Raw genomic sequence first — 14619 nt, forward strand, 5'->3', positions numbered from 1 at the left:
ACGCCACCACCGGCCATCCTCGCCATCACCGACCATTCTCTACACACAGATCTATTGATCTGTATCTCTCTCTATCTCTCTTTGTTCTGTGTATTGATTTTTGTTTTGATTTGTGGGTTTGATTTGTGCGTTTGATTTGTGAGATTTTTGGGATTGATTTGTATTGGGTTTGATTTTTGATTTTTGATGTTTGATTTTTTTTTTTTTTTTTTCCTCTCCTCTTTTTTATTGATTCTGTGGAAGAAGAAAAGGAAATATATATATATATATATATATATGCAGTTCATCAGAGGTTGAACTGCTGAATATCCTTCCTCTTCTTTCTCTTTTTTTTTTTTTATTCTGTGGAAGAAGAAAAGTAAAGAAAAAAAACTGTGGACGAACAGATACAGATAGAGGAGGAAGAAAGGGAAGAAAAAAAAAAGTCGCTTTGGCACCTCGAGCCATTCGAGCCGCGGAAGATTCGGGCTACCTAACGGGACTGTTTTTTTATGGTATATTGGTAGTTTTAAATAGGATATAAAGCTACAAAAGACTTTTTGAAATCCCGTAATTCAATTACTTTTTCTTACTTTTTATTTATGTCATCAAGATTCTTTTAACAAGTCTAACGTTCAGTCTACTTCACGATATGGGGGTTTGTGAAATAAAACTATTAACCACGAGAGTAAAAATATAATTTCTAAAACATTAACAGTGAGATGAAATCGGACCAAACCTCAGTGGTGTCGGTGTAATTTTACCCGAAAAAAAGAAAAAAAAACCACGTACGGAAGACAAATCTGGGATACATTCGAAACATTGATTATGCTGCATTTTACTTTGTGAACAGTGGTCAAGATTATTGAATTGAGCAAAGACTTGACTTGTTGCTGTGTAGGTTAAGTATTCTATTTTGTATTAGCCTTCATCTAGACAGTAAAGCCTCCACGACCATAGCTTTTCAAAATAGGCAGGCATAGAAGTTTCTATCTGCTTTTGTTGAGTTGAATTAGAATTCCCACTCGGATGTTGAGTTGATTGGGCTGGGTGCTTGGATCTTTCCTGAATGGTTTGCTTTGAAAATGCGGATGTTGTGCATTGTGCCATTTTAGTGCACGATGCTCGGGTCATTATAGAGACTGAGAGAGTACAATCACAACGAAAGAGGGTAATTATTTAGTAATCTCAAAATATAAACACGTAATATTTTATAATATTATGATTAGTGGAGAAGGTGAATAGGTGGAGTATTGTGTTGAGTGATTGGAGAATATGAAGGGACATATTGAATGATTAAAGAGTACAGACATGTAATACTCCAAGAACATTGAATAATTTCTCAAAAAAAGATAGGATCAGCAAGCATACAAGAATATAACAAGTTTATCATAAAACCGGCCAAAGCCTACTTACACTGGAGGACAACACGTACTTGTATAGACAATGGGGATGGACAATATGTTGGTATGTCTGCTATAGTACAATAATAGAGGACACTAACACAAACATACAAACCATAGTTACAGTAAATACAACTATCGTACAATAATAAGACACTAATTCCCACCGTTGACACAACACGACAAACAACTTTATGTAGATAAATAGAGAATAGGAAAAAATAAACAAATAAATAAATTTCTCTGCATCAGATGGGTTCAACTAGCATAAAAATCGAACAACCTTTTCATTCTTCAAGCACAACAGTTGAAAATAATATCGAAGTTCTCTCTTCATCCAAAGGGGAGATCTTTCTGAAGTTTAGCATATTCTCCCTTCATAGTTCTACAACTGGGAAAGGAAAAGTTGGACGTGTTCCCTGAATTGGGAGAGCAACTGAATAACTTAAAATATGTAAAATTTTAAAAAAAAAAAAAAAAAAAAAAAAAAAAGTTGTGACAATAACTACAATCAATGAAAATTCCCATTTCAAATCTAGCCTCGGCACTGAGAGGTCAGGACTGCCCTAACAATTACTTGCCCTCTCCCTCCGTAACTTGCAAAAAATATTGACTATATTGCTTATAATAAAGTAGTACTATGGAATAATGAAATTACAAGACAACATGACCTATAGGGATATTTGGCCACAAATAATGCAGGTGAAAAAATGACATACTGCCACACCATGGCTCGTGCAAGGGCTCCTTGAGGTCGGCAGTCATGGGATATGACTCAAGATCTGGAGCACAAACAGCTCGCCAAGAGTTGTATAGCGCATTTAGGGCTGGGAGAGAGAAGGGCATTCATGGTGGAGGAAATTTTTCATAGCCTCATATGTAGACCAGCATATTGCTGCTGCAGGTGTATGGAATAATACTCTGGGTTTCAGGCCTCGTAACAGAGCTTGGGGACCCTCTTTTGCCACTATCTGCCGAAGAGCTATGTGAATTGAACCACTGCTAAAGGTATCTGCTCCACATACACCCTGAAACATACAGTAGTGACTGATTAGAAGTGTAATTATGGATCAACTAGGGATTCATTTTGAAATCCTAAAATGATTCAAGGAGTGAACTCGAAAAACCTTATTACAGATTAAAACCAAAAAGCAATATGGTTTCTTTGCAAGTCTACAAATACACTGGCAGTTGAATATAAGGGAAATCAGAAATATGGTCTACAAATACATTTGACAATTGAACATAAAGGCAACCAGAATTATTGAGGAACATAATCATAGAGTAAGTTGCTCAATAAAATGTTTATACGGTGTACAATCATTGAAATGACATCACTGAACTCTAAGAGAGAACCTTTACAGACGTCTATCACTATCTAGAAATGTTAACCATAAAATATCAGAAATAGCAGGAAAAGCAAAGGACGCCGATTAATAGGCCTACCGCCTACATAGGAATTTGAAACCAGACGTATCCCATGTACATACCACAAGAATATTGACACAAGGAACAAGAGTAGGTTGTCTACGTAAGTACGCACTTCCCTTTCTTCAAGGTTGAGTAATCAATTAATTTTAATGCTGTCATCCATTCAGTCTCTCCACTTGTCTCCTAACTAACGGACTAATACCACAAAAGAAAAAAAACTCTACCAGTCCTTAATATACAGGAGAAACCTTTTCAACCAAGTTGAACACATGCCAATCTCCTGGATTTACAAAATCAGAACTCCAGCCAGCTACTCATCAGTGGAAAAATTAAAGAAGAGCCCCAGCAAGGTAACCAGCATAAAAAATCTTCCTCATTTACCATGATCATCCACAAGCATTATAGATAATTTTCCTTGCCAACACTTTAGAGTTTAGACCATCAAAGAACAAAATAAAAGAACTCTTATATATAGCTTTGATATCATGAATAACATAAAATATAGCTTTGACGCCATGAAGGATATACCAAGGGAAGCTTTTATCAGAGACACAGCAACTTCATATTTCAATATTTCCATTATTGCAGTATAAGCTAATTCCTAGCTTTCTCTGGTACACAATTTACAGAACAACCAAAGCCTATCGTTTTCTAGCTTACAACTTACAAGCGATATATGAAAAGTGGACTTGCACAATCGATATGAAAACAGACAGAAGGAAAAAAATTCTTATAGGTTTCCTGCCAAGTGGAGCAAACTAACTACAGCAAAAAGGATTTTATGTGAAGCAGAGGCAAACTTGCAGTGAAGTAGAAGATGATTATATATATATATATTTTTTTTTTTTTTGATTAGCAACAAACAAAGATATATCAAGGCTCAAGGCCAAGAAAAATGAGGATAAGGCATCCTCTACAAGAAAGATGGAAAACACCAAAAAGAGACAAAAGAAGATACAAAAAGACAAACATCTATTATTACACTGTACAAACTGACACCCAATCGGTAGAAAGCAAAAAACGCAGAATCCCTTGGAATACTGAGCTCGCCAAGGCCTAAAAAGACACCAAGTATCTCACCCTATCCCATAAATAGTCTATATCCTGGGCAACTCCTTCGAAAACATGAGCATTTCTCTCTAACCAAATGACCCAAAAAATTGCAAAGACGACACCACTCCAAAGCACTTTAGCCCTCTTCGACCTTCCAAAAACTTGAAAATCAAATAATAACATTTGAGCACATCCTTTCGGGGCCCCCCACATCACACTACCCAATCCAAACACCCTATGCCACAACCGCCTAGCCACCGAGCAATGCAAAAAGAGATGATCCAGAGATTCTCCACTTTTACAACACATAATGCACCATTGAGGATTAAGATATTGCGAAGGTCTCCTCTTTTGCAATGAATCATTTGTCAAAGTGCCCCCATAAACCAAGATCCACATGAACACTTTCACTTTAAGAGGAGCACATGCCTTTCAAATCTTTTTATGAAACAGAAATTTAGGTACATGAGAAGTATCAATGATTTATCAAGAAAGGATTTACAAGTAAAAGAACTTGACGAATAAATATTCCAAACCAACCTATCCTTCAAAATTGGAGACAAAGAAACATTTTCGAGCCTTGACAAAAGAGATATCAATTTTGGAACTTCCCTCTCATGAAGATTTCAGCGGAAGTTAAAATTTCAAGAAAAAGAAGCCACCAAAGAACCCGCCACAGACGCAACAGAACAATTATGAGACTGAGAAAAGCTATAAAAAAGTGGATAGGACGTGACCTTTTCCCTATTACCACCCTCACAGAAATAAATCGGGACCAAACTAGATAAATCTAAGAAATGGACTTCCAAGGAGCACGCCCATTACCTCTCATGACCACCTGAGAGTCCCTACCATTAACCTGAGTCCCATATTTACTTTTAATAACTGCATGCCATAATGAACCACACACAGTGGGGAATCTCCATAACCACTTGCCCAATAGAGCCATGTTTCAAGCCACTATACTACCAATGGCCAAACACCCCCCCCCCTCCCCCTCCCCCCCCCCCCCCCTTCTCCTTAGATAAGGACATCGTTTCCCATTTCATCAAATAATCCTTCCTTCCTTCATCTTTCCCTTCCCAAAGAAAATCATTCATTAACTTTTCTATAAATTTTGCTACCTTAATTGGAATCTTGAACACAGACATGAAATAAATTAGAATTCCACTTAGTACTGTCTTAACCAAAGTGTACCTACACCCATGGGATAGTAAAGCCCTGTTCCACCCTTCTAACCTCTTCCCTATCTTTTCCACAACTGGATTCCAAAACACTTCACCCCTTGGATTACCTCCCAACGGGAGCCCCAAATACTTCATCGAAAATGTCTCTATACCACACCCAAGTAACTCAGCCACTCTTTGAATCAAACTTGAATCAGCATTAATACCCACTACCCCAGTGTTGTGAAAGGCACGCCTAGGCGCCAGGCGCAGCCGGCGCGACTTAACAAGGCCAAGGCGAGGCGCAGTAGAACAGTCGCGCGACTGGGCAAGGCACAAGACGTGCGCCTAGTCGGCCTTTTGTGTTTATTTTTTATTCAGATCTAATGGCTCAAAATTGTGTTCCAATAGCCTCCAACACATACGATTACAACTCATATACAATACAATACAACCCAAATCAGAAGACGACTCAAATCAAATCCCTAATCTGTGTTGTCTCCTTCGACTGGGCTCCTTCGATTCCTTCATTCCTTCGACTGGGCTCTTCTCTCTCTCGAACCAGGTACTCTTCTTCTTCTTCTTCTTCAAACCTCTGTCGACAAAATTTTTTTTTTTTTTCTTCGTTGTTCGAAGCTCGGTCGATTTTTTTTATTTTTTTCCTTCTTCTTCGCTTGTTGGTTGCTGGGTTGGGTTGGGTGAATTTCTTCTTCTTCTCTGTTGCTTCGCTAGTTTCCCCCCCCCCTCCTTTCTTCGTTGGTTGTGCTTGTTGCTAGGTGAATTTTTTTCCTCTTCTTCTTCTTTTTCTCCTCCTCCTTTCCCTTCTTCGTTGCTGGTTGTTGGGTGAAATTTCTCTCTTTTTTTCCCCCTTCTTCTTATTCTGCTTCTTTTCTTTTTCTTATTCTGCTGGTTAGCTTTCTGTTCTTCTTTTTCGTTTTTCTTTTTTGCCTTTGTTTTGAGTCTCCTCTTAAAAAAAAAAAATACAAATAATTAATTCATCACATACATTACATTCATTATACTGAAATTGTTTTTCTGTTATTTATTTTTTGTGTTGTGTAGTAAGTACTAAGTGGAAAATGACATCTGAAAGTAATAGAAAAGATCCAGCGTGGCAATATGCCCATTTGGTAGAGGAAAATAATTTAAACAAGTATGAGTGTTATTTTTGTGGTAAAGTATCAAATGGAGGTGTTTATCGGGTGAAACAACACCTCGTGGGAGGTTATAGGAATGTCACTACTTGCCCGATGTGTCCAGCTCATGTAAGAGAAGAGATTAGACAGTTCATGTCAAAAAAGAAGACACAAAAAGAAGAAATGAACATGTTGCCTGATTTCGATGACATGGACATGGACATGGAAGATGAAGATAAAGATGAAGATGTTGTTGGGATCAATGTCAATCAACGCCGTAAGTTGACAAGTAGCAGTCAAGGTTCATCCAAATCCAAATCAAAAATGCCAAAGAGAAAAGGGCCTGTGGATGTTTACTTCACACCCAATCCTAAATCAGTGGTGAAAAATTGAAAAAACCAAGCAAAAGGGAAGCAAACCAAAATTGATGCAAATGACCCTTACAAAAAAGAAATGAGAGCTCGGGCAGTGCAAAGATTTGCAAGGTGGATGTATGATGATGGTATCCCTTTTAATGCAATAAATGATGAAAGTTTTGGACCAATGATTGAAGCCATTGGGCAATATGGTCCTAGTATGAAGCCACCAACTTACCATGAAGTGCGGGTTACCCAACTCAAAAAAGAAGTGAGACATACTGAAGATTTGATGAAGAATCATAAAAAGGATTGTGCAAAATACGAGTGTTCCATAATGGCTGATCGCTGGACTAATAAGAGAGGAATGACATTGATTAACTTTTTAGTTAATTGTCCAAGAAGAACCATGTTTATTGAGTCGGTTGATGCTTCTAGCTATTCAAAATGATGGGCAAAAGCTATTTGAATTATTAGACAAGTTTGTGGAGAAAGTTGGAAAAGAGAATGTGGTGCAAGTTATCACTGATAGTGCTGCAGCTAATGTGTTGGCGGGTAAGAATATTTCCTCATTCCTTACATCAAAATTGTTTACTCATAGTTTGTTTTGTATTTAAAATTTAAAAACTTGAAAATAATAATTCTTCGTTGTTGTTACATTATAGAGAGGTTTTTGGAAGCCAAGTATGAACATTTGTATTGAACACCATGTGCTGCTCATTGCTTGGACTTGATGTTAGAAGACATTTTCAAGATATCTAGACTGAAAAAGACATTTGAAAGGGGTATTGCAGTACATGGCTACATTTACAACCGGCCTGCGTTGCTAAACATGATGAGGCGCTATACAAATCTGAAGAATTTGATCAAGCCTTCAAAAACTATATTTGCAACCGCCTTTCTGACTTTGTCTAGGATGCATCAACCAAAAAACAATTTAAGAAAGATGGTCACCTCTGAAGACTGGACCTCAAGCAAATGGGCAAAGGAGTCACAAGGTAAAAGAATGGCACAAACTTTGTTGATGCCTTCATTTTGGAATACTGTTATGTTTGCCCTTAAGGTCTCGGGTCCTCTCATCAAAGTGCTTAGATTGATTGTTACCAAGAAGAAACCTCCCATGGGATACATTTATGAGGCAATGGATAGGGCAAAAGAATACATTGCAAGTTCATTTGATCATAAAGAAGAGAAGTATAATGAAATCTTCGAAATCATCGACAAAAGATGAAATGTCCAATTGCATTAGCCTTTACATGCAGCTGTGCACTTTCTTAACCCAGAATTCTTTTACCCAAAAGCGTTAAAGGTGCAAAAAAATCATGAAGTGATGAATAGGTTTTATGAATGCATGCAAAGGTTGGTCCCGGATGTCACTGTTCAAGATTTGATCACTAATGAGATAAGTGTTTATATGAAGGCTGAGAGTCTTTTTGCCAAGTTTGTTGCGATTAGGCAAAGAAATACAAGGGCACCAGGTAATATATTATAAACTCATAGAGGGTTGGTTTGGGGTGTCCTAAAAAAGTACACTTTTTGTCTTTTTACGAAAAGATGTGCAGAAAAATAGAGAGGTGATGTGATGGAAAAAAGATAAAAACATAAAAAGATGGATTATATAGGTTATGCCAAACCTAGCCAGAGTTTATTTTTAGTAATACTTTTAGTAAACCTCAATACTTGATAACAATTATTTCTACCTAGTGATTATCGCAGCTGATTGGTAGGGCATCATATGGTTCTAAAACTCCAAACTTGTAAACTTTTGCCATAAAAGTCCTTAGCCTAACATGTAGTTCATCGGGTTGTGAACGAAATTGGAGTTTATTTGAACATGTGAGTATTTAACATTCTAACTAATTTTTGTTCAATTCAAATATTTTTTATTCTCATTATATAGAATTTAATATCTTTTTAATACTTGCAGCTTCATAGCAAGAAAAGAAATAGATTGGAACAACGTCTCAATGATTTAGTGTTTGTCAAATAAAATAGAACATTGAGATTTAGGTATGACATGCGCAACACTCTTGATCCCATATCGTTGCAAAATATTGATGAAAGCAATAAGTGATTGTTTGAAAGGATGGATGGAGAATCAGATAAAGATAATGAGCCTGTGTTTGATGATGATGGCGGCTTGACGTGGGCCATTGTTGCTAGAGCTTCTGGAGTAGAAGAAAGTAGCCATGCAAGTAGAGCAACAAGTTCACGCTCAAAGACACAACCGAGAATATCTAAATCATCAAGATTAACTCCACTTCAATTAATAGATGAAGAGGAAGCGGGCTCAGATGACACAGAGAAGGAAGATGTTGAGAAATATAAATCAACTGATGGAGAAGAAGATGATAGTTTGCTTGCCACTGATGTTGAGGATATGATTGACTAACCAACCTAACCTACCCTTTCTTTTGATATCGATGTTTTTAAGTGTAAAGACATATATTAGTATTTGTTAAATATTTATGTTTTGGATGTTTAGTGTTTATGTTTTTATTTTTATTTTATTGAATGTGGATTATTTTATCTTTGAAAATTGGAATGTTATGTAATGTGCACATTCATGGCTTTGAGAGTTATTCTATATTTTGTCTTGAATCTTAATAACTTTTTATTTTTAAATTTTTTGTTTTAGTACTATGAATGGTTAGTCTATGTTATTTTTTTTATTTTTTATTAAGACTGTGCGCCTTACTTCAATAAAGCCCGCGCCTCGCCTTGCGCCTAGGCCCCGAGAGACCTTCAGTGCCTTAGTGCGCCTTGAGCCTTTAAAAACACTGCACTACCCTACTCTTCTCTAAATTTACCCTGAGAACAGAGAGCACCCCGAAAAGCCTTACCACTGAAAAGAGATTAACCATTTGGCACTCATCCCCCTCAGAGAAGAAAATAGCGTCATCCGCAAATTGAAAATGTGTCACACTAATCTTATCTCTACCGACCTGTAAGCCTTCAAACAGACCTACCTCTTTAGCCCTATCCACCATCCTTCCTAACACATCCGCTACCATGATGAAAAAAAAAGGAGATGATTATATTCAAGGCAAAGTAGAAATATCATCCTCATCTGGTCTTCTCATATCCTAATTCGACTCCTTCCTCCTTTCCCATTTGCCACATACACATAATTCACCATGGCCCCAACAGAAATCTCACCCTCATCTGTTCTCCCCCCATTTTGAGGGATAGTGTCCAGTTGGACATCATATTCCAAGAAAAAAATGCTATAGTTGGATGAGCTCGGTTCAGAAGGAAGTCACCAAATGAAGGACAAGGAGACAAAATAGGAAAAAATGACATGTGGAGCCCACTAGACAACAAACACGAGATTGCCGTTATCCCTCTCTATATATGGTGATCAAATAGGACCTACAAGAATTTTAGTTAAGTGCCTAACTGTCCAAGGATGAGGCTACAGACCAAAAGGTAGATGACTCTGACACCATATCAATTACAATGGCATGGACAATGAATGGGGCTGCAGACTCTTAACACTTTTCTAAAGATAGTTGCAAAATAGTAACTTCTTTTATTATTGTATCCTAAGTTATTTTGTTCAAACTTATAATTAGTTTTATGTGTCTATCGATAGATACGTGTGTCCTCCAAGTGTCCAAAGAGTGTGTGGGCCTAACATTTAAAAAAAAATAAAAATAAAAAAAATTAGACACATTTTGAGGACTGCCAAACATTTGTCGGGAAGTGTCCTACGAGTTTTGTTGTCCGACACAGACGCTACATTGGCACGCCACCTTCTTAGAAGTGTTCGTGCTTCTTAGGATTTCTCACATCCTACAAACAACTCTCCAATCAAACTATAAAAAACAAAATCCCTTTCAAAGGAGGAGCCATTAAAGCTCAAAAGGAAGCCGTAAAGCAAATTTTTTCTCCCACAAACTTTCAAAATCTTCACATTTTACACACACACAAAAATCCTTTCAATCCATAAGACCCAAAGAACTACCAACCACACATTCACTCTACACTTATGTAAAAAATAAATAAGACCTTATAATGGATCTATAGCAACATCAATATGCTTAGTTTATCATTCAATTGTAAATTGTTTCTAAATGAATTGATGACAAATAATATACTATATCAAACCAAACCAAACCAAACCAAACTAAGTCTTGTGTCCCAATCAAGTGGGCTTGGCAACATGAATTTTTTTCCCCACTCACCTTCATCAAGGGCTACATGCTCGATTAAATTAAATAGATTCATATATTTTTTCACAAACAATTCCCATGTCAGCTTAGGTCTTCCCTTCACACTAGCATCTCCATTTATGGAGATCCTATCACTTTTCCTTACTGTTGCATCTATAGATTTTTGTTGTGTATGACCAAATCATCATAAACTTGTTCTATCTCAATTTATCTTCAATAGGTGTTACTCTTACTATTTCACGAATATATTCATTTCTAATTACATCTTTTCTAGTCTTTTTTCCACACATCCATTTAAGCACTCTCATCTTAGCTACACTTCTTTAATGCACATATTATTTCTTAGTTGCCCAACACTACTTTTCCAGTATTTGGGGGCTCCTCAAAGATGTTCTATGAAGCACTACTTCTCCAGCCTACATTTGAATAACAATGAGGTGACTAATTGGCATACTTTTTTTCATTAGGAGACAAATGAGCAAGTTAAGTTGGAAACCTAAGCTTGTAGCCTTTTTATGGTTCACCACCAATATGGAAATCCCAAAAGTAATACAAACAATATAAAAAAATTGGCCACTTTTGGCCTCTTTCTAATCAATCATAACATAGGATTTATAAAGCACGGACACGGACATAGACACGCAAATTTTCCAAAAATGAGGGACACGACACACTGGAGACACGTTCAATATATATAATTAAATTTATTTATTATATGTCATAAAATTATAAAAAAAATATAAAAAAAAATCATTGAAAGGTAATAAAAAATACAAAATAATACTATTAAAATTATAAAAATAAAAAAAAATAAAAACATTTCATAATATCATTAACAAATAATATAAAAATTGCATTCAATAACATTAAAAAAAAAACTCGAACAAAAAAAAAAAAAAAAAATAGAAGAGAGAAAGAGAGAGGTTACAAGCAGCATAAAAAGAAAAAGAAAAAAAAGGAAGAAAAATCGAAGAGAGTAGACAGAACAGAAGAAAAATAATTTGAAGAAAGAGAGAGCGAATGAGAGAGAAGAACGAAGAAGAAGATCAAAGAAGATTTGAACGAAGAAGAAGAAGATTGAAGAAGATTCGAATGAAGAAGAAGATCGAAGAAGATTCGAATGAAGAAGATGAGAATCGAAGAACATACCTCGATAACAGCACGAACAACGACGACCGACCACCGACGAGCCTTTTTGTCAGTCTCTTCTCTTCTCTTTGTTTGACATCTAGGTTACCAATTAGTTTAATTTTTTATTTTTACAAATTGACCCCACTTGAAGTTTCAAAAATTATGTTTTTCCACCCCGCGGTGTCCCAAACGTGTCCCACTGCAAAATAAAAACAAAAGGGGACACCCTCTGCAACGTGTAAGACACGTGTTCACCGCGTGTCCGTGTCCGACACTGATACGTAGCCCTCGGAAAGGTGTCCGTGTTTCATAGCATAGGATGAATTCAGGGTTCCTCCTCAATAGTTGCTCAATTGGTAATAGAGATCCATCAAGCAGTTCTTGTCTATGAAGAGATCTAACTTATTGTCCCAATTTTTGTCTCCTAGCTAGTTGAGGAGATTTGGTAGTGCCAGAGCTCTTCGTAAAAAAGGCAAGTCTAGAAGCTTATCAAGTATTTTGTCCAAAATTTAGGAAGCAAACATGATCAGATACTCTGCTACCCAAACATGGCCACAGAAATATGCCTGCCTAATGATCAAGAACTTCTGAGTTTTGCCTCTTCAAACATCCAATTTGTGAGATTACCTACCTCTTGACGATTTCTTTTGAAACTCGTTGTCAACCAGTCTCCAGACACACTACTCTTAAGTGGGGAGGAAGAGTTCTACGTCTTCAACATGTTGTTCTCCTGGAGCTTCTTGTTGACTAACTTGAAGGAGAACTTTCCTGCTGTGAGGGGTGCTCTGAGTAGCGTAGCTATATGCTAAATTCTCATTAACGATTAGGAGCTATAAACTCCTACTTATTTTCGTTTTTGTTTACTTCTTTCGTGCAAATATCCTCTTAACATTTCCTGTCATATTCTAACAAGTGTTTCTGATAAAAATTTACTATAGAAACCAAAACCATCAATTTAAATTGGCATGCAGCCATGATGACAAAATCCTCAAATTTTATGTAGGCTTTATACGATGAAAAAGTAAACTTTTTGACCTTTAACCCTCATCAATAAGCAATATACTCCCAAATACACTTCCCAACTAAAACCAGCAATCTAACACTCAGCACAATCTAGATGGGCATTCAATATAAACTCTGGAATCCATGTAAAACAAAACAATAACAGAGGATACAAATGCATATAAATAATACAAAATATCCAAATGTATTATCAATTTGTTGGTTTATTATTTTTTCGTGAGGCCACTTTCAGTACTTTTGGCATGAACCAAAGCAGTCTAGCTTATCAAAGAATTTTAAAAGAAGATGGTGTCCTTGTGGGTTCAACACGGCACATAAACATACGAATTTGACCAACTCCCTTTCCTCTTATCCACCATTAATGGTAATTCTAACTTGGCATAATTGGAAAAACTTTAAATAATTCAATCTAATTTTTAACAAGTTCAACAAAATTTAAAAAATACAAGTTCTACAACATTGTATCTTCATTTAAAAGAAAGCACACAAACACCATAACCACTAAAATTTGAGTCTTTAAACTAGAATCAAACCAACCTAAAATGCATACAATTAACAATATGAACACAGCTTGTACCTGACATTGTAATCTTGTTTTCACAACATCCAATGGAGTGGTGACGGCACTCGCCAAAGCTCCGGCAGCCCCGCCAGCCGTGAGATGAACCAAAATCCTTTCCTCACTAGCATTCTCCGGCGACACCTCGCTCAAGAACTTCTTCAACGCCTCGTACGTAGAGAAATGCACCGCCGTGAACGGCGCATTCATTACGATCGTAGTCTTATACGAAGCATAAAAAGCCCTAATCCCTTCCTCTCTAAACATCTTCACCACACAATCTCTCACTCCTCCATACGGACTACTTCGCAGCTGCAACCTCTGCTTCACCACATCCATCGGAGTCAACACGGCGTCGCTGGCGGTGGTCGCGACGACGCCAGAGGCGGCGTGGACCAGCAGGTGGTGGCCAGGTCTGCTGCCGCCGAGTTTCTGTTTACAGGTCTCGTACACGGAGAAGTAGACGGCGTGGGCGGGGCCGGCGCCGAGGCCCATGGCGGCGATGCCGCGGTAGAGGCCGAGGGGACCTTCGGTGCGGACGATTGAGGCGAAGAAGCGGCTGAATTGGGCGGCGGAGTGGCCGGGGAGAGGCGGCGGAGAGGTGGCTCCGGCCATTTGCATTCGAGTCTTGAGAGTGTCGACGGGGAACATCGCCATGTGCTCAACCATGCCGGCGACAGATCCGGCCGCCATGTACTTCCAGAAGCTGAGGCCGTCGAGAGAGGGTGACGTGTCGCCGCCGGTGGCAGTGGTGGAGTCCGCGGAGGAGTCCATTTGGAGGAAGAGAAGGATTTTGTGTGGGATTCATTAGGGTTTAAGGAAGAACAAAGAGGAGACCTTTCTGGGTTTGGATTTTTAGGGTTTGTGTGATGTGGATGAAGACTCGGAGAGTGAGTGAGAGCATGGAAAAGATCCTGGTTGACTCACTGTTTTTTATTGGATACTCTGTTTGGGCTCAATTTGATGGTCATAGCCAGAATGTTTTAATTTGGGCCTGGTATTACTGGTACTTGGAAGGTGAAAGTATAACCCTCTAAGGTTTTAAATCATTTTATATTAGGGACACAAATAGGTCGAGTCGAGTTTTGTTAAACTCGAGAACGGCTCGTTTATTGAATTCGAATTCGGCTCGATAACTAACTGGGTTCAAGTTAGATTCAAGTCCGCTCAGTTCAATAATAATTTTTTATTATTATTTATATTATTT

At 37.6% G+C, this 14619-nt stretch overlaps 1 protein-coding gene across 1 annotated transcript; it reads right to left on the bottom strand.

Moving 5' to 3' along the window:
- Window positions 1-1645: 1645 nt before the first annotated feature.
- LOC114266962 (uncharacterized) lies at window positions 1646-14387 on the bottom strand. The gene is made up of 2 exons (XM_028207938.2): window positions 13431-14387; window positions 1646-2410 (listed from the first exon to the last, which is right to left on the bottom strand). The coding sequence occupies exons 1-2, from the start codon at window positions 14184-14186 to the stop codon at window positions 2204-2206; spliced, it is 963 nt and encodes a 320-aa protein (XP_028063739.2). The 5' UTR covers window positions 14187-14387; the 3' UTR covers window positions 1646-2203.
- Between the last annotated feature and the right edge of the window lie 232 nt (window positions 14388-14619).

The sequence above is a fragment of the Camellia sinensis genome, chromosome 13 (genome assembly GCF_055761805.1).
Source record: "Camellia sinensis isolate YWXY chromosome 13, ASM5576180v1, whole genome shotgun sequence".
Classification (NCBI taxonomy): domain Eukaryota; kingdom Viridiplantae; phylum Streptophyta; class Magnoliopsida; order Ericales; family Theaceae; genus Camellia; species Camellia sinensis.